Source organism: Magallana gigas, chromosome 2, assembly GCF_963853765.1.
Source record: "Magallana gigas chromosome 2, xbMagGiga1.1, whole genome shotgun sequence".
NCBI lineage: Eukaryota > Metazoa > Mollusca > Bivalvia > Ostreida > Ostreidae > Magallana > Magallana gigas.
In genome coordinates, this window is record NC_088854.1 from 51350792 (window position 1) to 51377398 (window position 26607).

Here is a 26607-nt window from a genome sequence, read left to right on the forward strand (position 1 = left end):
AATGAAGACGAAAGAATTTCAATTCAAGTTAGAATATTAATTTTTGAATTGTATGCATTAATGTTTTCAATATAAATTTCACGATGGAAGTCAATATTGTGATATCATTCTATTAACACGACAAGTACCGTACATTTTTTGCAGTATTTTTTTTTTAAATTTTAATAGCTATAGAATTGCTACATATTTTAACAAGTGAAAAGCTGTCAATGTGACAGCAAACCGGGTTTTCTTTTATGTAAACTGTATCCATAATCCATGTCAACCCTTATCCAGTGAAATGGAGTACCCTACATGTATATGCAACATTTTGCCAAAAAATGACTAAGTTCAAAAGCTAGTATTTTTTTCATAAATTTTCGGGAATCAAAATCCTAGCTACATGCACACCTCTGATATATGTACAATTGATCTGCAAAAGAACAACTTCCTATCTTGAGAACTGTAGGAGGAGTTACCCGTACAATGAGGGTACCCTATATGCAATATTTTGCCAAAAAATGACTAAGTTCAAAAGGTGGTATTTTTTCAATAAATTATCGGAAATCAAAATCCTAGCAATATGCACACCTCTGATATATGTACAATTGATCTGCAAAAGAACAACTTCCTATCTTGAGAACTGTAGGAGGATTTATCCGTACAATGAGGGTACCCTATATGCAATATTTTGCCAAAAAATGACTAAGTTCAAAAGCTGGTATTTTTTCAATAAATTATCGGAAATCAAAATCCTAGCAATATGCACACCTCTGATATATGTTCAATTGATCTGCAAAAGAACACCTTCCTATCTTGAGAACTGTAGGAGGAGTTATCCGTACAATGAGGGTACCCTATATGCAATATTTTGCCAAAAAATGACTAAGTTCAAAAGCTGGTATTTTTTCAATAAATTATCGGAAATCAAAATCCTAGCTATATGCACACCTCTGATATATGTACAATTGATCTGCAAAAGAACAACTTCCTATCTTGAGAACTGTAGGAGGATTTATCCGTACAATGAGGGTACCCTATATGCAATATTTTGCCAAAAAATGACTAAGTTCAAAAGCTGGTATTTTTTCGATAAATTATCGGAAATCAAAATCCTAGCAATATGCACACCTCTGATATATGTACAATTGATCTGCAAAAGAACAACTTCCTATCTTGAAAACTGTAGGAGGAGTTATCCGTACAATGAGGGTACCCTTTTGGCAGCCGCCCGCCCGCCATTTTCACCATTTTAATAACCGGATTTTTCCGTTGGAAAACCCGGTTAAAAACATATATACACATATTTTGCTTCATAGAATATATATAGGCCACTTGTAGGGAACAAAAATGAAAGTAGAGTATGTACAAGGCATTACCTGGTAATTACATCTAAATATAGCATTGATATGATTATTTTGTTCGAATCAAGTGACCCTTGAATTCTAATCAAAAAATGTCTGTTATCTAGGAACTGATGATTTTGTTCCTTTTTGGTTCTTTTAGAAAATTTTCAAACTTTTTGGTGCATTTTCAGGGCCATAAATGACCTATATCCACTTACCGTCTCCATCAGTACATTTTTTAAAACAAAACAAAAATGGCAACATTCGTGGAATCTTTTACTTAAATCAAATTGTGAACAAAGTTTCATTAAATACATGCACTTCAGATTCAGATATCACAGAAGATTTTATTAATATTATGACGACACAGTTCACTCTTAATAATCATTTATAAAAAAAACCCAGCTGTATAAGAAAAATAATTCTAACACATTTCCACGTCAGAAGAACGCACCAAAATGACTAGAAAGATTCATATGCATTGTACATATTGCATGACCAAAGGATATTTTGGAAGGAAACTTTGAAAGATTTATGCACAACTGATTAATCCATCTTATGATTCTTCTGACTATTCTCATGACAAATTAGGTTATATGCATATGCCAATAAAACTGAATACATATTAGTTTCCATATCATCTTCACAGATGTTTGTTTGGATGAATATAAGTACTTTCCTTCAGTTCTTTGAAAGTTTCAATACCTTGCATTTCATCTGCATGTAAATATAGCACCATTGTCTAATGTTACACCAGTTAGAATCATGTCCCACAAAACAATTTACCTGTGAATCTTTCTTTTCTTTTCTCCATGGTGTGAATATTTCAATACAACGAATTAAGCACATATATGAGGCAACAAAATCCACACCCTTTCTATTCTCTCTCAAAAAATAAATGTAAACTAATAGGATATGCCACTTTGTAAATAATCATGTGTTCCCATAAATACATGTAATAAACATGTGATTGATGTTTTAAAAAGTTGTAAATTCACATCAAGTCAGTAAAAAAACATGAAAAAGTATAAGCTTTCTATATACATGTAATAGAGATAAAAATACACTATCACCTATGTGGTATAATTTCTGAGAGCATAAACATTGCTAAGCTGCTGATTATAAAGATGCCTCCTGGAACCGTGCTCAGTGGGCAAGGCTGGATTTCTAATCTTGCAAGAAAGAAAAACAGGATATACATTAGCAACATCACAGGCCAATGGCAGGTTTAATTGTTTGGTCTTACTGATTTATTGTCATTAACAGGATTATCGAATATTAAACCAACCTGATCATTGTTATATGAAAAAGAATTACTACACATAGAAAGTTTGCAAGTCATTCCGATGAGACATGAAATTTCATTAGAATTGTTTGGTCGTGTTATTTCCTTGTTTGTCAAATCCAGAAATAATTTTTCCCACGAAGAGGGGTGTGGAATAATTTTGTTTGCAGTGAGAAGGTTTCTGAGACCTATTTTAAGACAGCTGGATGGGCGTTGCCATTTTTATACAAAATAGATCTCCTAAAGAAGAAGAGCTAGGTGGATCTGGTGCTTAATTTTGTTGACCACCCAGCCCCCTTAAATTTACCATTTGAATTTCGTATAAAGTACCAGTAGGTCCAGACTCCCCTGACAACCCCTCTACAACAGCACATGCAGTCATGTTTTTGATAAATCCTAAAGCTTGGCATTACAATCACTTTTTACAGGAGCACTGCATGTACATCGTGGAATGATGGGACATCTTACCTACTACATCCTCTGCTGTCTCCCAGTGCATCGATCGCTGAACAGCAAGCTTCCAGCGAATAAACCTTGCATCTCGTTCTACAATAAATAAAGCCTAGCAATCAGCACTGTTGAAAAATTAGGCTCTCCAGTCTGGTATTCTCTAACATTATAGTGTCTTACTATGTCAATTCACTATTATCCTTGTTCATTGTTTGAGAAAAATAGTTGATGCATGGGGTTTTGTTTTATATTTATATATACCAAAAAATTAGAACAACTTGAAGGTATATCTGCAACTTCAAGGTTATGATGTGCATTTTACAAAAGAACATACAACAAAATGTTTTTGCTTTTATCTGAACACTCAGTAAATAGGTATTTCACTATACCAAAGAAAACTTTGTTTGAAACCAAAGTGGATTTTTAAAAACAAATTCGAGTTATTGGACTCTGATTTAAACGACACCAGAGTTGTTATAAAGTTAAAAACGAGGAAAGTTGATGTCAGTGGATAATTAAAACGACTATTCACCATGGGCAGATAGCACGAAAACTATTTCACAGTTAGAGAGAGTAGCAACTTTATTTCATGTAATTTACATAGAAAATATAAACAGAGGTATCAATAAACTAGTACATACGTCCCTAAGTAGATTCTTTGGTTTACCTTTCTCTCTGATACAGGGGTTGAATGTATCTGTGGTGATATTGCTGAGGTCCTTGGAGTCCAGGCTCCACACCCCCACCCCCTCTGCCGCCCCAGCAGCCATGGCTGCCCCTAACGCTGTGGTTTCTGGCATGGACGGTCGAACTACAATTATAGAATGAGACTAGGCACTATCAATGATGGGTCCTTTTTTTTTTAATATATTTAATATCCACATGAGAAACTTATTTTGTTTCTTCTTAATAAAGTTATGGACAGGACTTAAATTGATGTGCACTGGAATTATTAATCACACAGACAGATATTGAGACAGCTAGGCCAATATGGTTATATATACCGGTATATATATTCAAATCCCCCCCCCCCCCCCTAAAAAAAAAAGAATTAATTTGCAAGTGTTTAATAATGAATACAAAAATCGTGAAAATATGAAGCTTTATTGTAATAACAAGACCAAAACAGTCCAGATCACCACTCCTTACACCGACGTAATATTTCTATTATTTTAACGGTGACATTAAGATAAGATTATCAATATGTTAACATTTCCGCCGCTTAACGCATTTAGGAATGTTTAATTAAAAAACCATTCCTTCATTAGCACCATTTCCTCTCATTTTCATTCATAAAATCATGTAGACGACACAGGTGTAGATGTTTTTCTTTTCAACAATGTGGCAAATCTGGGTAAGGTAGCAAAATATAATTAGTCTCAATTATCAACATCTACTACCGTAGTAAAAGACCTGACACTACAGTTTGTTTATCTCATTACTAAATGACCTTTACATCAAAAATAGCCTAATACAACAAGGCCAAACTTCCTGTGTTATGATACTTGCCTACACTGATTCCGAGAAGGTCTGTCTGTAGCTGCATTAACAGCTGATTGGCCGTCATCCCTCCATCAACCTGCAGAGACTGGAGGGGGATGCCACTGTCCTTACCCATTGCTTCAAGAATCTGTAAGTACACAGGATGTTGTTTAATGAAAGCAATTAACAAACACCTAATCTGTATAGTAGTACACACTCCCGTTTGCTTACTATCAGCTAAGATCCCTAATCCTCAGTAGTCATAGGTGGATGTTTTGTTTTCTACAATTCTACAGACTGAGGACATGACATTATCAACAGCTGATAGAAGAACTTCTTGGTGACTGTTACATGTACCAATACAGACAATTAAATTACAATATATAAATAGTGCCTGTTTGGGAGGGTAACAGTTGAAATTGACACCCCGAAAAAACCATTGTCAACCAACGCGAAGCGGAGGTTGACAATGGTTTTCGAGGGGTATCAATATCAACTGTTATTCTCCCAAACAGGCACTATTTATTTTGTTATACTGAATGTCTTAATTTTTAAGAAAATTTTACTGCTTTCACATTGGAATAACGTGAATTCTACAGTGAACCTACACGCATAATTTTCGCGCATGTAACAATTTTTAATGTTACCCGTTGCTAAGTGCGTTGCTAACGCTGAGGGTAATAGAAAGGATTATGAACTGCGTCTTAACCAATCAGATTTCAGTATTTAACATGAAAGTATAACAATGTATATTACTACCCTAGCTGCTCTAAGCATTTTTGATGGATTTGCTGCATGCATGGTCAAATAGAACAAAGGCCAAAGGTAATAACACACTATATGAGTGATACCATGTCAACTAGCTGCCACTGATTGTTTCCATATAAACTTTCAATTACCTTATAGAGACAGCATTGAACTATTTTCATGACCATATGAAATGACTACCAGGTATATACAGGGTTATTTTTGCCCATCTACACTTGAAACAGTTTTGCCCATCTTGAATTTGCCCGAACTCAGCTGGGTTTAAAGAGGTAATTTGAGACATTAGAATTCACCCAGTCATAAATTTGCAAGCTGAAAACAAGGGCAAAAGGGTGGAAAAAAATGGGAGCAAATATTTCCGAGTATACAGTACTTTCTTCATTTCTAAAAGTAGATGTATCAGATACATGAAATTCTTAAATATAGCAATAAGTACTATTAAACACAATTCACGCACCAGTTTAGTTCTAATTGAATTTGTGGTTATTTCTAATTTGAAGATACATGTATGTTACACTGTTTACTAAGAAAAAAAAGAATATCAAAACATACGTGTAATATGTACCAGAGGTAGGAAAAATGTACATTTTATTCTACCCCATTCTTGGTTTCCTAGGGGACACCAAAATCCAAGGAATATGAAAATTAGTACTGTATTTTGAATTTCTTGCTAAATGCCACCATTTTTCTCCATTTCTTGAGCACGAGACACTGGAAATCATCATCTGTGTTTGACACATGACCTTCCGAATCTCAGACTAAACCTTAGACCTACAAACTTGGTTCAAGGTCACCCTTACTGATCTAAAGTAGTTTTGAGTAGTTTAACGCCCCAACTGAAATTATCACCTCATAATAATCAAAGAATGATACCTTCTTACTTATATTTATATAATTTTCAGTCATTGTATGATAAAATATTTAAATATATATATATAAAAGCAAATCCCGCTGGTGCTCTAGTTTTACGTCATTTGAATTTATTGGACTGTATAGTATAAATTCGATACATAGTGTTATCACAAGCAAAGGCATTGACAAATGTAAAAATTAGTATTTATGAAAATATACCATCTATATGGGAAATATGAACATGCAAAACTTCCCAGCCAATAAACGAAATGCCTTCCTTGATTGGTAATGCATATAAATGAAATAAATTTTGTGAGTATAGTTATCAAGGTTCAGCAATGGAACTGTTCTTGTCATCAATATTTACATGTGTTTCTTTCCTAGTTGTCAGTGGGTATTTTTTTATTTTTACCTCCGTCAGTAATTAGTGGGTATGTTTTATTCATAAACTAGATATAATCTTAAGTTTTGTTCTACAGGTACTGCTGGGGTGAATGTTCATGTTACTACAACTGGTTGTACAGTATTCATACAATGGAATAAAGAAACTCATTCTGAAGTTTACATTGATATTCGGAATGCAAAGGACAAAGATAATTTAGGCATCGAGACGAGTAGAGGAAGATTTACTTATGCTGATGTACAGCCAGGTCAATCCTACAATATAACTTGGACACCTATACGAAGAAGAAATAATAAAAGAGAACGGGAGGTGGATCTAAAGGAAGAGAATTATGTTTCAATTCCTCGAGGTAAGTTTATAACCCACTGGTAGTTGTTGTACATAAGGAGGTTGTTTGACAGTGTTGTTGTCAGTGCTGCTGTGTATAATAGATTTCAATTTGTTTAAGACTGCAACATTCAGACATCATCATCTTCAGAGATTTCAACACCCAAAACAGGTATGTTTAAATTATTACTGTTATCTTAAAACAATACACAAAATAACTTTGATGCCAATCAAAACTACACAAAATAACTTTGATGCCAATCAAAACTACACAAAATAACTTTGATGCCAATCAAAACTACACAAAATAACTTTGATGCCAATCAAAACTATACATGAAAACAAAGATGGGTGGAATGACATGTCCTATACACAGATGGATAAGATACTGAAAGATTAAAATATCAATTAATCTGGTATTTTTTAAAAATTTTTTATCAAAAACAATTTGAATTTAACTTTTCATCGATTTGTAACCCTTGAATGTGTTCAATACTTAGAATGTGTTGACTCAAACAGGTGTAAACATATCAAATTCTCCAAATAGTAACATTTTTTAGAACATACTTCAAGACTATATCTTTTAAAGTGTGTGTCTGTGCTCCATAATTTCCTCATAGTCTGAATAAGGTCTAATGAAAAACAAACCGATTTCAATCAACAAAAAGGTGGAGTGATGACCAACTTTACATTAATAATATCATTTTGTATCCCAACAATTGAACCTTTTGAAAAAAATAATACAAGTCCGTAAATTTGTGGCCAAAGTAGCACATAGTATTTACAGCCTACTTTGTTGTGTCGGAAATCACCAAACAAAAGCTAACCTTATACATGTATACCTAGGCTTTTTATGTTGTGGGTTCGATACCACCAAAATTTAAGACAATATTGTTTTTCTCTTATCGCTTGTTAAATATATTAAAAACTGATCATAGTTAGAAAATGTACTTTTGCAAACTTGTATCATAATATATTTGAATAAATTTAATTAAAAAAAAATAATTTCTAAATTGTATTTCATGACTAAACCAAATGAACATATGCGCTGTTTTCTCCAATTTTGTTTAGACTGCATCCTTCAATCATCTTCACAGACACCGACACCAAAAACAAGTATCATTATTTTTACTGCTTTTATCTTTATCATTTAGAAACAACACATTAAATAATTTCAATGACAATGGAAACTTCATTGCAGAAACAAAACTTTTCTGAATTTTTTTTATTCATTTCCCAATTTTAACTTAACTTTTGTGCATATAAGAGGTGATATGTGTGTTATTGACAATGTTGTTTTAATATAAAAGAATTTATTTGCTTAGACAGCATCCTTCAACAATCATCCTCCGAGATTTCACCAACACAAGAAACAGATATGATACACTTTACCGGTACTTCTTTTACTATTGTTATATTAAAAGCACTACAGAAAATAAATTGTAGACATGATCTATTAACATACATAATGCGTAGGTCTCATTGACTAAACACAGATGCTTTAAGGTACCTCACTACGTCAAGACATACCGATACTTCTTTTTTAAACACTACTTCACAAGATGGCAATTTACCAGTAAATGTTTTGCTAAATTGTTTGTAAATATTGAATTTGGTTGAATATCATGAAAGCTCTGCGATTAAAGTATTGGCTTGTGAACTGTAGATCATGAGTTTGAATGCGTCTGGGGCTTTTGTAATCAATATTTACTTAAAACTAAATTTTTTGAAATCATATTTTTTATCCAAAATTGCATGGTTTTTTCATCAATTTTATCTAAATGCTGGGACTCCCTTTGCATCATGCTATCCATCATATTCAGTAATTTTCTGCTGATTTTCGATCTATTTCAAAATGGAGTGATCGAATCACTTTAAAATGAAATGTTCTCTTATCACAACATGGTTTTGTGTAAATAAGTACAAATTTTTACATTTTTCATATTGTTTTGTTTGATGCTTTTTATGCTCAGTAAACTTTATCATTTATACACTTATAATGTGGCTTTTCTCTCTGATTTTTTTAATACTCAACCCTTAAATAAATTAAAACATTACATCCTACAAAAAGCAAGATTAACTCTGAAATAAGAAAAAGTTGGAAATTATGACCTTCTAGCCACAAGTTCTGTTCAGTGCTTTTTCAATGGATTAATTTAATCAAATGAATTAGCTACATATCAGGGGGTACGTATAACTTCAAAATTTATAAATGAGACAATTTTTATAATAAAATTTTGGTAATTTAATTGCCATATTTTTTTTTTTAGAAATATTACACAGTGATACATGTACAATTAAACATATCATTTTAAACCCACTCTCTGCACAGATTCCAGTGGATTCTGCGACGTCTACTTTTGGGTGTCAGTGTTTGCTTTCCCTGTAGTAATTGGGGCAGTCATTGTTCTCACGTACCTCCACATCATAAGGAAGTTCGAAGGTATAAAGTACACTGCATTAAAAAATGCCTCACTAATGTAAAAACGATTAAGTACTTTCCTTGAACTTTATACCCCTGATAACCAATTACATGTATATATATAGTTTCCTTTTTAGGTACAAAACGCAGAAAGCAGAACGATCCCCAGTCTGCCAGGTATAATATGTATATTTTCCTCATTGCCATCATGTATTTCCTGATTGCTATCACAATTAATTTTATATAAATTTCAAATTGTATATATTGTTTCAAAATAAGGTCAGCTGGAGTCAATGTGAAATCAACGTGCTATTCCAACAACACTCCACACTATTACGATGAAGTTCAATACTCACTAGCACAGGAAATTGAGCGTTAATATTGTTATTGAAATTTAACCTTTTCAATTGAAAGATCATGTATCTCATAATTATTTTCATGTAATAATTACAAGTATACTTGAATTTTATGTTCATGACATTTTTATAATCAGTAGAAGTGTATATATGAGCAATGAGTTTATTATATTCAAGTGTCATAATATTTGCCAAAAATGGGGTTAATATATAACCTTTATACTTGCATCGTAATTTTATACAATGATTAAAATTTTTTATCGCAAAATTTGTGCGTATCATTTTTTATGATGTTTGAAAATAATATCATCACAAAAATAAATTCACAGTAAACTGTCGAGATGCATTGCAAAAACTTGAAGTGGTGATATAGGGCTTTCCTTTGCCAGCCCTGGAACATCAGTTGTCATTTCAATGCATTGGTTACTGACAATGAAAGTTTTAAACACAGCAGCATTTGTACAATTAATTTTAATTTGATTTTTGGTGTCATCGCATATCAAAATTTATAAAATAAATCATTGTTGACTTTTACAAAAACCCATTTTGTGTCAAGTACTTTTGAAACATTACTTTTAACAAGAGTCCAAATGTCCTTAATGGTCACCTAAACTTGTAAAGGATTTATAGAATGGCATTTCAAGGTTTTGACCCCCCCCCCCCCCCCCCCCAAAATATGACAATTACCTTGCAAGTAGACAGATTCAAGTTATTTCAATTCAACTGATCTGAAGGTCTAAAGAAAAGCAATTTCATAGAAATAGTTCAAAACCATACATAAGACAGCAGAAGTGGTATGTGGACAAAAATATTTAATATATTTCTATAAACTTGCCAGCATATGCCACTTAAAAAATATAATTCGAGTTTAAAATCTGTATCACTCAATAAATTATATCGAAATTTATTGTTTTGGAGTTTTTCTCATTCAATTAGCCAATTAGTTACATTATTTATAATGATTAAATACAAGTATCTTACGTGAATAATCACAGGAGAAAAACTTCCCCTCAAAGTAGATTAAAATATCAACAACAATAAGTTTAAAGGGTTTCTGATAAAAAAAAAAAAAAGTTGGATGGATGTGTGACTCGGACTTGATCAGTTATATTTCAAGGTACAGCTATACGCCATATACCATACCTTATCAATATTACTGGTCAGTGTATGAAAAAGAATAAAAGGGGGTGTGGGGGTAAGGTAAGGAAGTTAGGGGTATATTATCAAATTAACAAGTGGCCGATGGGCCTTATCAGTCACTTGAGTAACTGCAGTATGACGTATATATTCATGTGCATTATAATTACTGGGCTAATGAGATCATTTTTAATGCTCCAGTATTGTTTAATCCAAAAAACTTTCTAAATTCTAAGCAAGAGGCCAATAGGCATTAACGATCACCTGAGTACCATAGCCCATATACAGACTTGTCGAGGAGTCTCATATATGCATTTACAGTCAAATCTCGTTATCTCGAATTAGATGGGACTAGGTGTCTAAGTAGCGTAATGGACAATGCACTTGCTTCTCACCGCTGCGACCCGAGTTTGATCCCCATGATCGACAGTGGTTGTAATAGGGAATGGAGGTCGCCCGCTTGGACACGTGGGTTCTCTCCGGGTACTCTGGCTTCTTCCCACAACAATGACCCCTTTGCGCTAACCGAGAGATATTAATATACGTTGTAGAACTTGTTATCAATCGTTGTAAAATGAATAAAGTTCAGTAGATGGGACTGGTTAAAAACTTCGAGATATCCGAGTATTCAAAATATCAAGGATAAAATGCTGAAAGTTCAAGTGTTTGGGACTTAAAAATCACTTGGACATATCCATTGTATTCGATATATCGGTGTTTGAGATACCGAAGTTCAACAGTAATTTTCATCCTGCAGTAGAGAAATTATAATATTGTAATGACAACCACCATCCTGCCAGGAATCTTTCAAAAAGACTATGAAACCAATAGAAAATAATTTTTCCATATTTTTAACTTTCAAGATAGGTTTTATGTGTATATGTTTTCATAGATAAACTAAAATAAGGTAGCTAATATACATGTTTTATTTAAAACAACAACCCATCCCCCATCCCCAGGGGCAGACAGAAACTCTCCCTTTGCATTTCAACAACAACAAAATCTATAAAATGGCTGTTATGTTGTTACACACTTCACCTGTTCCAGTTTTAGAATATTCAACATGCATTAACATTTCATCACCATCTGGCATTTATACCAAAAATCCCTTTACATGGACTGCATACCAGTGATTTTGGTTTGCCAATTATTACTTTACTACCATACCTGTTAACCCTCCCGCATTGCGCGGGAGACTCCCGCAAAACGGCCTAAAAATCTAAGATCTCCCGCATCCAACCCATCTCCCGCGTGGGAGACAAATTTCTCCCGCAATCGTATTTGTCTTCCCCATAGTCCCCCCTCCCAATTCTGAATATTTTCATGCAAATTTCAACAACCACTGCGGGTTTTTCTTTATTTTGAGCTAAAAAAAAGCTGCTGTGTAGCTTGAATATATCAAAATCCATCCAAGAACTGTCTACCGTGATCATAGTATGACATGTTATAGTCCAGTTTACTTTTTACGATTACTTCCGGTTTTGACTTAAATCAGTTACCTATTTAGTTATGCATAGGCCTTGTAAAAAATAAGTGAAAGCTTAAAACATCTTGATTTTACTCTGTAACACCAAAGAAAACAATACACAGCCAGTGGTGTCACTTAACAGGTGCACAGGTAAAGCACCCAAGCCACGTGCAGTGAGTCGTGACTAATTCTGTCTGGCCAGCATGGTCGGTAACAATCAGAGTTTGGAACACTGAGTGTTTATACAAGCTACCGATAAAAGTGAAGCTTGAGGAAAAAGTGTAAAAGCATTTCACAAGAGTTTTCAAAGTGTATAGTACCGGTACTGTGAATTACAGGGATGCTATAGACATTACAACAGAGACCATTTTTAAATGATACTGGAGAAATACGTGTTGTTTTGTGAATTAAAAATCTTTCCTATATATAAGGCAAAAAATAATTTTAATGAGTATTATTTACTGGTATTTTCTTAACTGGGTTTCACTGCATATTAAAAATACGCAAAATAAATTTTCTGTGTTTACCCTAGATGTCAGCATGCAGTGATGGTTCAATACTGAACAATAAGTCGAAGATTTAATATAAAAAGTGGCACTATTGACTTCTTGTATTGTACCATGCAAACAAATTAATAGTTTTCTGAACACAACCCAAATTGTAATTGCACACTGGTAGTCATAGAAATAATAAAATTTAAAATGATTGCAAATGCATTAATTACAATGGTAAAATAAGGTACATTTTGTATCTAACAGTATTTTTAATATATATTTGCATTTCACGTGAAAAAACGTCGTTTACGCAAAATCTCCCCCTTAGCCAAGTTGGTAAGGGGGAGATTCTCCCACATAGCAGCTTTGAAAGGTTAACAGGTATGTACTACTAAAAATCATATTTGTTTATTTAGAAAGTTCAAAAACTTTGATAGATTGCTTTATTTTCTTTCTTTATAGGCAGTCAGTTTTTATTCAGTATCAGCAGAAGTAAAGAAGAAGATTTTTTAAACCATTAAATGCATTAATGATTATTTTGGCCCCACTAGGGTCAGAACCCCTACCTTGGGGACATGAAATTTATAATTTTGATAGAGGACTTTCTGGTCTACAAAATTATGTGTTCAGTTTTCCTTACAAGTGTGTGGTAGTAGAAAAGATTATTTTTACCATTATATGCATTAACACTATACAGCCATTTTGGCTTGCCATAGAGTCAAATATTTTTGAAAAATTGGCATTTCTCTTACCATAGAGATGCTTTCACACCAAAAATAGCAACAATAGGCCAATGAAAATGTAAAATTGTTAACGCATGATGCTCACCACACGGCGCACACTGTACTTCAACAGACGAAGACCAATTGCAATAGGTCATCTGAATCACTCAGGTGACCTAAAAACCTGGATGAATACCAGACTAGATGATCGCTAGAAGACTGTCGAGCATGGCTCAATGCCTAAAAAATGTAAAAATCTCATCCGCAAGAAGACTGTTGCCTTAAAAACGTTTACCTCTCTTGTTTGGAAACACACAGCCTCCAGGGCAGCCCTTGCTATGTGTTCCTTTGTTGTAAATTGGGTTAGCCCACAAATGATTCTGAAACAATAATAAATAAATCATTTCACAAATTTGGGGAAATATTTTTTTTAGGTTAGTTTAATGCCAAAACAGAGAATTGTTTAAAAGAATAATGCAATTACTTAGTAACACACGATATATGATCAATAAAGCCTTTACCAAAACCTGCCAAAGAGGTTAATTGTTATAACCCTGTCCTACTAGTAACTTGTCTGCTAAAAAGTAAGGTGTAGGTACAATTATTTTAAAGACTGCATCAAGTTTTACCCAAATTCTAAGCCCCCTAGGATGGTGTCATATCCCCCCACCCTCCTTCACAATATTTAGCTAAGATAGGCTAGGCAAGTAATTTCCTATCAGAAATTAAAACGGTTGAAAAGTTTAAAAGGAAATGCAATAATTTCAATGTAACCATAAATAAGGATTTAAATATTTATTTCATAACTTTAAAGCAAAACTTTAAAAATTTTAAGACAGTACAGTGCACCTTATTAATCAAAGTACTGAAGTACGGGCAAAGTTAAGTTTATTGGCAGGTAGTTCCTCAGCTGTATATGAATAATATTGTGCACATGTTTTCTAATATGAATTTTTTGGCTTTTCCAAAAACAATTCCGAGCTTCATGTACAGTATGGTAAAACCCCATACATAGTCATGTAATTTGATGCAGAACATAGAAACGTATTATTGATAAAAAAAAATTTCAGGTCAGCTGAAACTTTCAGGTCAATACAAATTTTCAAGTCTTTCATATTTTTGCATGCCGGTAAATAATTCATATGGATGTCATTTCATGATAATATTCTACCACATTTCATATGGAAATATAATACAAATGTAATCACACACACAAAGTCATTTTATTTGATGCAAAACATAAAAGTATAGATCATTTTTAAAAGTTTCAGGTCTTTAATATTTCACGTCTTTAGACCGACCCGGTCCTAACTCTATTTCACTTCCAGTTTACCAGAGGAACTGCATAGGACAGTTGATTAAAATCAACTCCCAAAAACCAACTTGAAAAAATGATCAGCGTAGTTGAGCAAAGATCTTGTAGTTTTCAGCACATGTCAATTACTGTCAATCAAAATCCACGTGGTACAAATAAACAATATATTAAGATTAATATGGTTTATATGACCCTTAAATTTCCTGAAGCTTATAATTTCATTAGTTAGGTATGTGAAAGGTATTTTTATGTACTTCAACTGTAACAATCAAAGTTATTTTTTTGTTTCCTAACATTACAATGGGTAAAACACACATGTTTTTTTTTAAGCTGTACAGTCTCTTTAATGTTAATTTTGGGTAAACACACATGTTTTTTCAGCTGTACAGTCTCTCTAATGTCATTACTCTATCCTAAAAGGACAAAAGTTCAAATACAGAATTATATCACGTAAACAGCACTTGCTTTTAAGTAGAAAATTCCCTGATAATTAACCGCTTTAACGTAACATATTTCTTAAATATTCTCATCCTATAGAGTATGGCCATGATGCAATATGAGACAATATTTAAAAAATTAGCGTAAACAGGAAAGCTGACATTTTAAAGATCTGCTGATTATAATTAACAATGGGATAGAGCTGTTAATAAATAAGATAGTCTTAATATGGTTTATATGACCCTTAAATTTCCTGAAGCTTATAATTTCATTAGTTAGGTATGTGAAAGGTATTTTTATGTACTTCAACTGTAACAATCAAAGTTATTTTTTTGTTTCCTAACATTACAATGGGTAAAACACACATGTTTTTTTTTTAAGCTGTACAGTCTCTTTAATGTTAATTTTGGGTAAACACACATGTTTTTTCAGCTGTACAGTCTCTCTAATGTCATTACTCTATCCTAAAAGGACAAAACTTCAAATACAGAATTATATCACGTAAACAGCACTTGCTTTTAAGTAGAAAATTCCCTGATAATTAACCGCTTTAACGTAACATATTTCTTAAATATTCTCATCCTATAGAGTATGGCCATGATGCAATATGAGACAATATTTAAAAAATTAGCGTAAACAGGAAAGCTGACATTTTAAAGATCTGCTGATTATAATTAACAATGGGATAGAGCTGTTAATAAATAAGATAGAACAACGCGATCTCTGACATCATACTAAAGTTTCTGCTGAATTTCAAAGTTTTCACTGGCAAATAGATATCCGACTTATGGAATGCTTTGGTAAAAATAATGATGATAAATATTACATAAAAGTTCAATACCCTCTTGCGTCCATCTGCCAGTATGGACAGAATAGGCCAGAGAAGGCAGGAACAAAATAGCAGCCGTGTGTGCTGTCAACCTTAGCAGCGAGCACCTCTACAAGGAAGAGGAGAAGTAATGTTACAATGTTACAGAATGTTATACTGTCAGAGTTTCAAATAAATTGAATCATCATTGCAGACCAATTAAATATTGAATGATACTGGTAAAGTCTGCTTTATTCAATATGAAACAGTTCAGAACTGTTTGTCTCCCATATCAACTTCTAATTTAGTTATTGGTTTGATCAACATTTAAAATAAAGATACATGAATAAAAAAATTTTTAGGATGGCAAATTCCCATCCAAAATACTGGTAAATATATTAAATCTTAAGGTGGAATGCTACACAAATAATTTTATTTCATGGATCATTGAAGTATCATTTCTGAAATATGATTTCTTTGTTCAAAGAAGGAAATTACAAACTTAAAAAAACTGCACAAAATACAGGTATGCAATTGCATGTATCATTTGTGTTCCATTATTCATTTTTTTTCAAAAACAATTCTGAAAACTTCTACATCTGAAGGAATCATCCTACATGCAGACAAAATGACTTCCATCTCCTCAACCACTAACATCCCTTCAGCCTTAATAACAAACAGCTTTGAATTCAATGACTCTTCAACTTTAACCTGAAATGTGCCTTACCCACTTCCTCAGAGGTTTTGATCACCCCAAGGTTGTCTCTCAGCCAGCGCACACAGGCGCCTGCTATAGCCACTGCTCCCTCTAGGGCGTACACCACCGGCTTATTCTTTCCAAGTTGATACCCCACAGTGGTCAAAAGTCCTTGCTTGGACTCCACAGCCTAGGCAAAAGATCAGCAGGAAAAATATGTTCATCAACTATTGCCAATTTAATTGAGCTGAAAATGAAATTCTAGTTAATAGGATGACCTTTCCACATACCTCTGTTCCTGTATTCATTAATAAGAAACATCCTGTGCCGTATCTATGTAAAGAAAGTTCTATAAAGCTTAGCAGTTTGTCATTCTTTCATCTTGTTATAGTGAAGTATACAGGTATATGTGTATTTGTCATAGTTAATATGTAAGTGTTAAAAGATAAATAAACTAGCTGCCAGACTGTTTTGACGGCATTTCAAAAAACATGACATTTTTAAGATTACACATCACACAAAGATAACTGATACCTAGTAAATTAAATAACCTATGAATGAATGTTAGCACACATTAGCACATTTAATTCACAAGTACGACTTTCTTGAAATTACACATCAAACAGAGATAACTGACTGTAAACTACATAACCAACAAATGAATGTTAATTGTCAATTAATAAATTGTAAGCTATTAGCACCTTTAAATCGCATGGACGACTTTCTTGAAATTACACGTCACACAAACATTTATAGTAAATACACAACCAATGAATGAATGTAAAGCTATTAGCACATTTACTTTCTTGAAATTACACATCACACAAAAAATGATTAATAAACTACACAAAATATAAATTAAATTAATTTTAAGCTATTAGCACATTTTAATCACATGTACAGCTTTCTTGAAATTACACATCACACAGAGATAAATGACTGTAAAGCACATCCAATGACTGAATGAAAGCACACTCTCACAACTTAATGAAAATGCCCTTCATTGAATGAATACTAGTACATGTAGTACATTTGCACCATTTTACTGACGTACTCCATAGAAATAAAAACAAATAAAATTCTGGGCATCCTTACGTATTCTTTGCCTGCCCAGGCTTAAAACACATCTGTCCTACCATTGCTGACTGCTGGTCTCCCAAAATCTAAAATAAAACACAAAAGACATCAGTTTTTAAGCTTGTCTGGACTATATTTTCGTATTACCACATAAAAAGGGTAGGAGCAAAAACGCTTGGGACATAGTCCCTAGGTGTGAACAATAAAAAAAGACTATAATTACCCCAGATATAGGAACATTTTGTAGAGGTCCCATTTTCATTTGGCCGTAAACTTCTGAGGAGCTCCTGATCTCAGGAAGAACGGACATTGGTATGTCAAAGAAACTGAAAAAAAAATGTCAACAGTTTTTATTCAAACCTATCTATCACATAAGTGGTGGGAAATTACCGTAGGCAAAATATTTGGTAATCACTGTAAATAATCAAAGAAAAATTACCCATAAAGCTTTTCGTCCCATCTCAAAGTATGAATATTCATAAGCATCGTGCGGCTTGCATTGGTTACATCTGTGGCATGTACACCCCCACTAACACCTCCTGTCAGGTTCTAAACACAATAAAATTCAATGTTTCACATGTTGTCTCCTATTTCAATAAAACACATAAATCTTTCTAATTCTACAAAACTATAAAGAGTATATAGCATGAATTTGCATATACCGGTACCTTAATTCCAGGAATAAGCCAGAAAAAACTACCATATAAAGTCTTGTGAATGATACACACTGATGTATAATATCCGCTTGTGTATACATGTAATATGCACCCCCAAAGTTAGCCAAAAAATGATGAAAAGACTGTAGGTCCTGTATATAATATGCACCCAAATTGACAGCTGTCGTTTTCCCCAAAACTATCAATGTTTAATGATAGTTTTATAATTCAAGAGCAATTTCTGTAATTTTGTAATTGGAATATAGCTTGAGAGATTAAAATCGACGGCTGCTATTTTCCCCAAAAATTATCGGAACTTAGCCAAAGTTATATTAGTGTCAAAGTCTCATCCCCCAAAAAACACACACCATTTTTTTTTATCAAAATGTAATCCAAGCGCAATATTTGATTAACGTTATAATTGATGACAAGCGTACAATGTGAAAATGAAAATTAAATGGGCAGAGTTAAGAAAAATATTTATCGTTTTTTCGTTTTTACAACTTTACATATAAAGGACAGTATGATTTACATTGGTATCAAATATCATCTGACACTTCAATGATGGGTAAAGAAAAGTTTTTATATGATGGCGGAGAAGTTGAAGATCATCAAGTATGAAGAGACGAACAGCAACCAAGCTTAGTGCTTTAAAGCGATAACATTTGCAGATCTAAACCAAAACAACATCAAAAGAAATGATTTAATTGATTAATTACAGTCAAACTCTTTGATTCTTGTTCAATAAACATTGTGAAGAAACGTATGTATGTCATATATCGTCATTATGAAGTCGTACAAATGATCGATCTAATTTTAACAGTGCATATGTAAAGCAATAACTTATAACTGCAAAACTGGACACCAAATAAACAAGTTAAATGAAATCATGATAATTGCCATTCTTCCTGCACTTGAGAACTCCAGTGAAGTCCGACACGAGACTCTAAGACAGGTGACTCTCAGACAGGTGCATGCTTCTGACAGCGGAAATTGTTAAACAAACACTAACCACGTGCCAAGTCAATAAGTGGCTGCTTACATAATGGCAAATACACTGGTGATAACTTGTTTGATGCAAGGAATAGCAGTCAGAGAGGATAAATATTTTAAAACATGGAAATAAAATTAAGAATATGGTATTTCAGATAAAGCAAGTTTAGTTTGCAATCATACAGTTTGTATGACAAGCAATAACAAGTATAACCGGCAGTCATACTCCCGCGGTATCCAAAATTACAGCCTGAAAAAATGGGTAGAAATTTTGTTCCTATGCATAACACGCAATCCCCACTTTTAATTAAATTTTTGCTGGATAAAAGTGTGTATTATACACAAGATTTTATGGTATGAAAATAGCAAATTTCTAATTGTACATGTATTGCACACAGACATAAGAAATTACCCATAAGAGCCAGGAATCCACTGTCCCAAACAAGCACCTGTTCTCTTGTATAGCCTTTCTCACAGGCTCTACATTCTCCATCAGCCATCGCAACTTCACTGCGCTGAAATATGTTGTTATGGGAAGCCCGCAGTAAGCCTATTCAGGAAAATAAACACCTCATTTGTTAATGCAATTCATAGTGCTTTTATTGTGAAATGAACTCATGACACAAATAATATCTTCACTAGCCAAGAGTTTTTGGTCCACTTTGCTAGCAAAGATGCATTAATACAAAAAGCATAAATTTTTACATCCTAAGTTCCTTTGAGAGTGGGCCATCTTTTCACCAGTTTTGATCATTAGTTCAGCAGATAAAAAAAACATTTATAATAACTTTTGGAATGGTTACCCACATCAAATGACTAAACGTTAGACAATAGTACACAGTTTAAGACAGAGTTTAAAAAAACCCACAGTGACAGAGTTTAAAAATTTGAATTATGTGTTACCCTTAAGTGGTCTTTGTCTTTCTGTGGGGTCTTTGCAATCAGCTTGTCAACGGTTGAAGATGTTCTTGTATCCAGCCAGACTAAAACAGATAAGTACAAAACACTCACATAATTCTTCTTACATTAACATATAAACATGCATGTTACATGTACTAACATGACATGTTTTTTATGTTTTACACTCTTGTTTGTACAAGATAAAGACCAAAAAAAAACCAATCATTCTAAGCATTGAATCACATGTCAAAAAGTTTTAAAACTAATATTTTTTCCTGCATAAAAAGTGTATAAGATAAATGTAAAATTTTTACATTATGAATTTGCCTCTAATCTCGCATGCAAAGCTTCAGGTGTATAGAGATACCTATAGCATTGTAGAGTGGCTGTCCAGTAAGCTTGTCCCATACAATAGTGGTTTCTCTTTGATTGGTTATACCAACGCCTAAAATAAAGTCATCGTTTAAACATGTACAATGTACACATACATTGTACATGTAGTTATACCAATCTCTATCATACCTCGGGCACCATCTTTACACAAAATAAATCTGGTTGACAAATCTCATAGACAGAGAGGTGAAGCCTCGCCATCTATATTTTTGATTAATCCAATATGTTTCCATAGTCAGTTAGTAACAAACCTAATAAGTAACAAGCATTCTGAGAGTATTGCATAAGCAATACACGTCCCTACCGGTTTGTGGAAATTGTGAAAACAATGCACTGTTATGCAGAATATCAAACCCGAACATTAAAAAATTGGAATATAAAAAATTTATTTTCTCGAAAATATGTCAACCAGACGCTACAAAAGTGTAAACTTGATCTGTAGTTTGACATTTTGAAGCTGTTCAGCAAATTTCATATTATTCCTTAAACGCATAAAGAAAAAAAGTGTGGAAAACTGAAGTGGGACAGACAGACAGACAGACAGACGGACAGACGAACTGACAGACAGACGGATGCAGAGGAAAGCTATAGTCCCCTCCGGTGAAACCGGTAGGGGACTTATAACAGTGGCAATGCAATAAGATATTATGATATGCATATGTATCTAAAACATCTCAATTTTTCATTTATACTCATTTGTTTTTAAAATAAGCAATATATCACCAATACATTCTTTTGTTTAATTCTGTAACAGACAAATTAAAAAACAATCTTGTGACTAAGTTCTGGTAATTAAAAATAAACACCATGAAGATCACGTTGATATTTTAATTAAAATATCTGTTGCAAAACAATATTTTTCTAAAAGCTTAAGTGGAAATTTACCGGTATTCCAATACAAAGAGCATGTTCCATGCATGCATTATTTATTAAGTCACATTATATACTACCATAAGTAAACATATTTCAAGCCTATCATGTTCATTATCATATCCTGATTCGTCATTACATGGTCAACATCCGGTAGGTAAGTGAGCTTCAAAGAAAACATAGGTAATAAAAGATGACAAAGCTCACCAAGATGAAGCATCAACAATAAGAGACCACCTCTATCATAAACGAAAATCTTAGATTCTGATTTATACCATGATATGTTACATGTATAAGGAAAACAAGATGTTATCTTATTATGACATATTCATTTGACATGATTTTTTTATTCAAATTATGTATGTCTATTATCATTTATATCAATTATATATTAAAAGCTGCACCATCAATCCAAGTTTGTTTCAGATACTATATATAGTAAGACCAGAGATGACTTAGATATGGCCATCACAAGGGCACCAGCTCTAAAAACCTTAACCTCCTCCAGCATCTGAAACCCATGGCTCAGATTCAGCATTCCAGCTTTTCAGGTGCATCAGTATCAAAGAAACACCATCCATGCAAGTTTGGTGAGGTTAGGACAAGCAGTAACTTAGAAATGGCTATCAAAAGGCACCTGCACCAAAAACTTCAACCTGCTCCAGAAACCTAAACCTCCTCCAGCATCTGAAATTCATGGCCAAGATTCAGCATCCAACTCTTTTAAGTCCATAAGAAGGTCCAGATGCATCACCCATGCAAGTTTGGTGAAGACAGGATACGTAATAACTTAGATATGGGACCTGCAACAAAAATTTTAACCAGGTCTGGACGCTGATGCTGGGGCTGTAGCATAAGCTCCCCCCCAACTTCCCCTCGGTGAGCTAAAAAATTAGTTAACAGCAAAACTTCTAGTTGCGTTGTGGAAAATTGTTTTAAAAAAGGACTTTTATGCTTTTATTCTTTAATTATTCCATGTCAGATCAAAAAATATCTTACACTTAATGTCAGAGACACTCAGATTCAGTGCCTGCAAATTTTCCACTGCTTTCTCAATGCATACATGGACAGACTGCAAGATTTCCTTGGGATCTTCTTCCACCCATCTACAATTATAAAACACGACATCAATGAACATTTCTCTGCAGCAACTGAGGAGATGGTTGTCATATCAGGAAATTCTGGGATGGGGGTTTTAAATTCATCCTAGAAGAATCAAATTTTAGGAATAACGATACAAGCAGGAGAAAGTATTAAGACAAACTTGATACATAAACATGTACATGTAATTGCTTTGATGTTAATAAATGTACTGTGTTTAATGTATCATAAAAAATTATACGACTGTACTGGCACTGTACCAGTTATCGGCTAAAATTTAACGTTTTCTTTTCGTAATTCCTTATTTCTTGATATTTTTGGATAAAACTTCACATACTTTAAAAAGTGAACTCCTTATTTATCAATCTGTTAGTTTATATCATTATTTAGAACCCAAAACATCTTGTCTTGTGCTTTTAAGCACGCCCCGAATTTGCCGAGTTTTTACGATTTACTGTACCAGTTATCGGCTTCGTGATAATAACATAGTAAAAACCCGTGTTCATGTTGATTTTATACTCTGCTAAATGTAGTTTGAATTATGCCCCTTGTGAGGTCAGACTAAAGTATTCGGGGTCATGATACATTTTAAACAAAACTCATAAAATAATTCGTTTATTATCATACGGCAATACACCAAATCGTATACTATTCAATACATAATTGTGCAATCAGGCGTTCAATTGCGCTACGAATCTCTTGGAAGTTCGTGAATTCCTTTTGTTTATACATGTTAAATGTATTGATTTTATATGTCAAATCAAAGAAGGGATATAACAACGTATCACAAAGAGGTAATATTCTATTTTTAACTTATTACGTCACTTCCCCCACTGCTGAAAGTGCAAAGATGTAATATCAGCGGTAAACAAAGGTCGTTTAAGCTCATGTATAAAACGTATTCAAGAAAGTTTTCAAGCAAACTTACTTTTCTTTATTCGAAAAAGACGACTGAATTAAAAAATCTTGGATTGTCGCGTGCTATAAACCCGAACTCTCAGTTTAGCCGATAACTGGTCTTAGCCGATAACTGGTACAGTACCAGTAAAGGGTTATAGAATGAAATTGATATGGGACAAAAACAATGCTTGCTAAATTGCTTGCGGCAATTTGAATTAATATAAAAGCTAAGAAATCTTGCCCTTCTTTTGGAAGAAGTTGCTGAATCTCTGTCTGGTGGTAGGTAATCAACTCCCCCGTCTTACTGCAAAATATCTGAAATTGAAAAAGAACTTTCAAAGAAAAACATATATTAAGGTGGTATGGGACACCTCCATATTATGACATACTTCCTATAAAAATAAACAATAAAATCAAGTACTATTTCATAATATTTTTTCATGTTGATCAGTATGGGAGTTCTTTATGTCAACATACCAGATTATCATGTTGATCAGTATGTGAGTTTTTTATGTCAACATCCAGGATTAATCTGTTGAAGTGTTATTTATCTATGTCAAAATGCAAGATAATTATAACTGTAGACTTAGACTTATCTATTGAATTATCCTGCATGTAAACATAATTTACTAGCATCAAGCCATAAATAAGTCACATATCAACATAATTATCTTGCACGTTGATGTGAATAAGTTGATACATGCCTAAAAATACTGCATGTAGGCATAATGTATATTCTCTCCTCTTTATATCACAGGTTCCATTGAATCGCTGATTCCCTGTATATATAATTATGTCTGCTTAATTATAATGCTTGTTGACATAATTATGCCTCATGTCAACATACAGTAGTTATCTAGTACTGTATCTAAATTGCAGAGAATAGTGGCAGTACATGAAGTTATTATCATTATCAAACTTTAATGATTCTCTTAAAAATTGATTACATGCATTTTTAACTCAATTATCTTGCAAGCATAAACAATTACATGTATCAAGCATGTTGGCGAATTACAGTAGACTCGTAACCAAACTGACTCGTACCTAAACAGACTTGTAATGAAATAGTCTGATTGAAAAATGACTTTAATTATATTATTATGTCTGCTTTATCAATAAAAGAGTGAGAAGAATTTATCAAATTTGTCAATATAATCAATCGATTTTTTTAAAAATAAGATTGCATTTTTAAAAAAAGAAATTATCTATCAAATGTTGAAATACCGGTAGTCGAAGATAGAAAACTCTTTGGCAAACTTCATGGATATGACATTAAAAATTGTTTTAAGATATATCCAAGATTCTACATTCAATTATCTCATTAATTTCTAAATTATTTGTAATTATATCAAAAGCTAACCTTAACTTGTTAACAGCTTAATTATTATATTTACAATCCACATATCATGTTTATCATCAGACCAATGGTCTGTGTTGGGTATGATCGAGTTGATCACTTTGAGTACGACTTCACTTGATTCCATATGGCATACTTTTCTTTGTGCATGTTGACTTAGTTTGATTGGATGGGGGGTGGGGGGTTCTGCCACGATAAAAGAGAGATATTTTGAATGTCTAACCATTATCAAAGACAGTTAAAGGAAATCCTATATTTTTGCTTAAAACTTTAAACAAGAAATCTATAATCACTAAAAATAATAGTCAAGAAAATATTGTTGGGGCCGATTTCATGGGTTAATGTGAACCTGCATTACTAGATTAACATGCATATCAAATAATGTTAAACTCTCAACAGTACAGCAATGTCATTTAAATTAAAGTCCAAAAACACCTTTACCAAAAATCTTGAACTGCTTGTCCCTTGGTCAATGGCCCCTACAAGTGTTTTGGACGCCATAACTGCTCTTGTCGGTTGCTTGCCTATCAGAGTTTACATTGCTTGTATCTAATCTACATAAACCCCTATATATCAATCTTATATCAACTGCACACACTCAAACGAGTCAAAGAGCTGGGTCAACTGCGAAGGAAACCGTGAGGGTTGTAATGCACAGAAGCGGCATCGATCAAACTTAAATTATCCGGAATGTTAGAAAAGTGTCCACCTTTTCCAACACCCCTCTCCCCCCTTTTTTTTTTAATTATAAAACTTGTAAAAAATTTATTCCTATAGTAAAAATTAATTGAAATCGGCCTCTGACCCCTTCCCCGAGAAATCAAAATTATCACTCGGAGCAAGTCCCCACGGGTGGACTCAGCCTTGGGGAGCCTGACACTGATCGAGAACCTACAGACCTGCAGCTAGTCCCCTGACGAGAATCGGAGATAGATGGTATGATATACCTCGTGAAAACCGTATATGTACCAAATGTAACTGTATTGAGATAGGAGATGAATTTCATTATTTATTTCATTGTACAGATATAACAATTAAAGATAAAAGAGTTTTATACATACCTTCATACTTCTACACACAACCAAATGTTTACTTTCAACAACTCTTTAATACTAATAATAAAAAATTGTTGATTAATCTGTGTAAATTCATTAAAGTTATAATTGAGATAGTTAGCTCTCCAGGTTAATTTCTAATCATACTTTTTTCCTTTTTTTTTTTTCACTTTTGTATTGTCACTCCAATGCATGCAATGTATGTATTATATGTATTATTGTTTAATTGATTTTTCTCAACACTGTTATTTATGCAGTTCAGAGTATAAAGAAATTGTCAATTGACGTTTTGAGGACGAATTATGTGTAGATATTTATATATAATTACATTATATATATATATATATATATATATATATATATATATATATATATATATATATATATATATATATATATATATATATATATATATATATATATATATATATATATATATATATATATATATATATATATATATATATATATATATATATATATATAGTACTAAAATTACTCCTACAGATTATAAGTTTCTTCATTGCCATGACACATGGGTAGAGCCCCCCCCCCC

At 33.0% G+C, this 26607-nt stretch overlaps 2 protein-coding genes across 7 annotated transcripts; one reads left to right on the forward strand and one right to left on the reverse strand.

The window, feature by feature from the left end:
• Positions 1 to 1584: 1584 nt before the first annotated feature.
• LOC105334544 (glycerol kinase) lies at positions 1585 to 25651 on the reverse strand. 2 transcript variants are annotated; one of them, XM_011438042.4, is made up of 17 exons: positions 25438 to 25651; positions 23881 to 23954; positions 22638 to 22744; positions 20743 to 20820; positions 20379 to 20458; positions 19888 to 20025; positions 18266 to 18375; positions 18050 to 18152; positions 17845 to 17912; positions 17040 to 17082; positions 16780 to 16939; positions 16086 to 16182; positions 13787 to 13871; positions 4570 to 4690; positions 3728 to 3871; positions 3079 to 3156; positions 1585 to 2492 (listed from the first exon to the last, which is right to left on the reverse strand). In XM_011438042.4, the coding sequence occupies exons 1-17, from the start codon at positions 25495 to 25497 to the stop codon at positions 2395 to 2397; spliced, it is 1644 nt and encodes a 547-aa protein (XP_011436344.3). In that variant the 5' UTR covers positions 25498 to 25651; the 3' UTR covers positions 1585 to 2394. The 2 variants fall into 2 exon arrangements, with proteins under 2 accessions (XP_011436344.3, XP_034299727.2); XM_034443836.2 differs by having other exon boundaries at positions 1585 to 2497.
• Positions 5937 to 10335, forward strand: LOC105334543 (uncharacterized). Of its 5 annotated transcripts, none has more exons than XM_034443837.2 (8): positions 5937 to 6552; positions 6642 to 6914; positions 7014 to 7064; positions 7964 to 8008; positions 8218 to 8286; positions 9225 to 9335; positions 9452 to 9491; positions 9594 to 10335. In XM_034443837.2, the coding sequence occupies exons 1-8, from the start codon at positions 6501 to 6503 to the stop codon at positions 9691 to 9693; spliced, it is 741 nt and encodes a 246-aa protein (XP_034299728.2). In that variant the 5' UTR covers positions 5937 to 6500; the 3' UTR covers positions 9694 to 10335. The 5 variants fall into 5 exon arrangements, with proteins under 5 accessions (XP_034299728.2, XP_034299730.2, XP_065933200.1 ...); XM_066077128.1 differs by having other exon boundaries at positions 5940 to 6552; positions 8218 to 8264; positions 9221 to 9335; XM_034443839.2 differs by lacking the exon at positions 7964 to 8008.
• Positions 25652 to 26607: the final 956 nt, after the last annotated feature.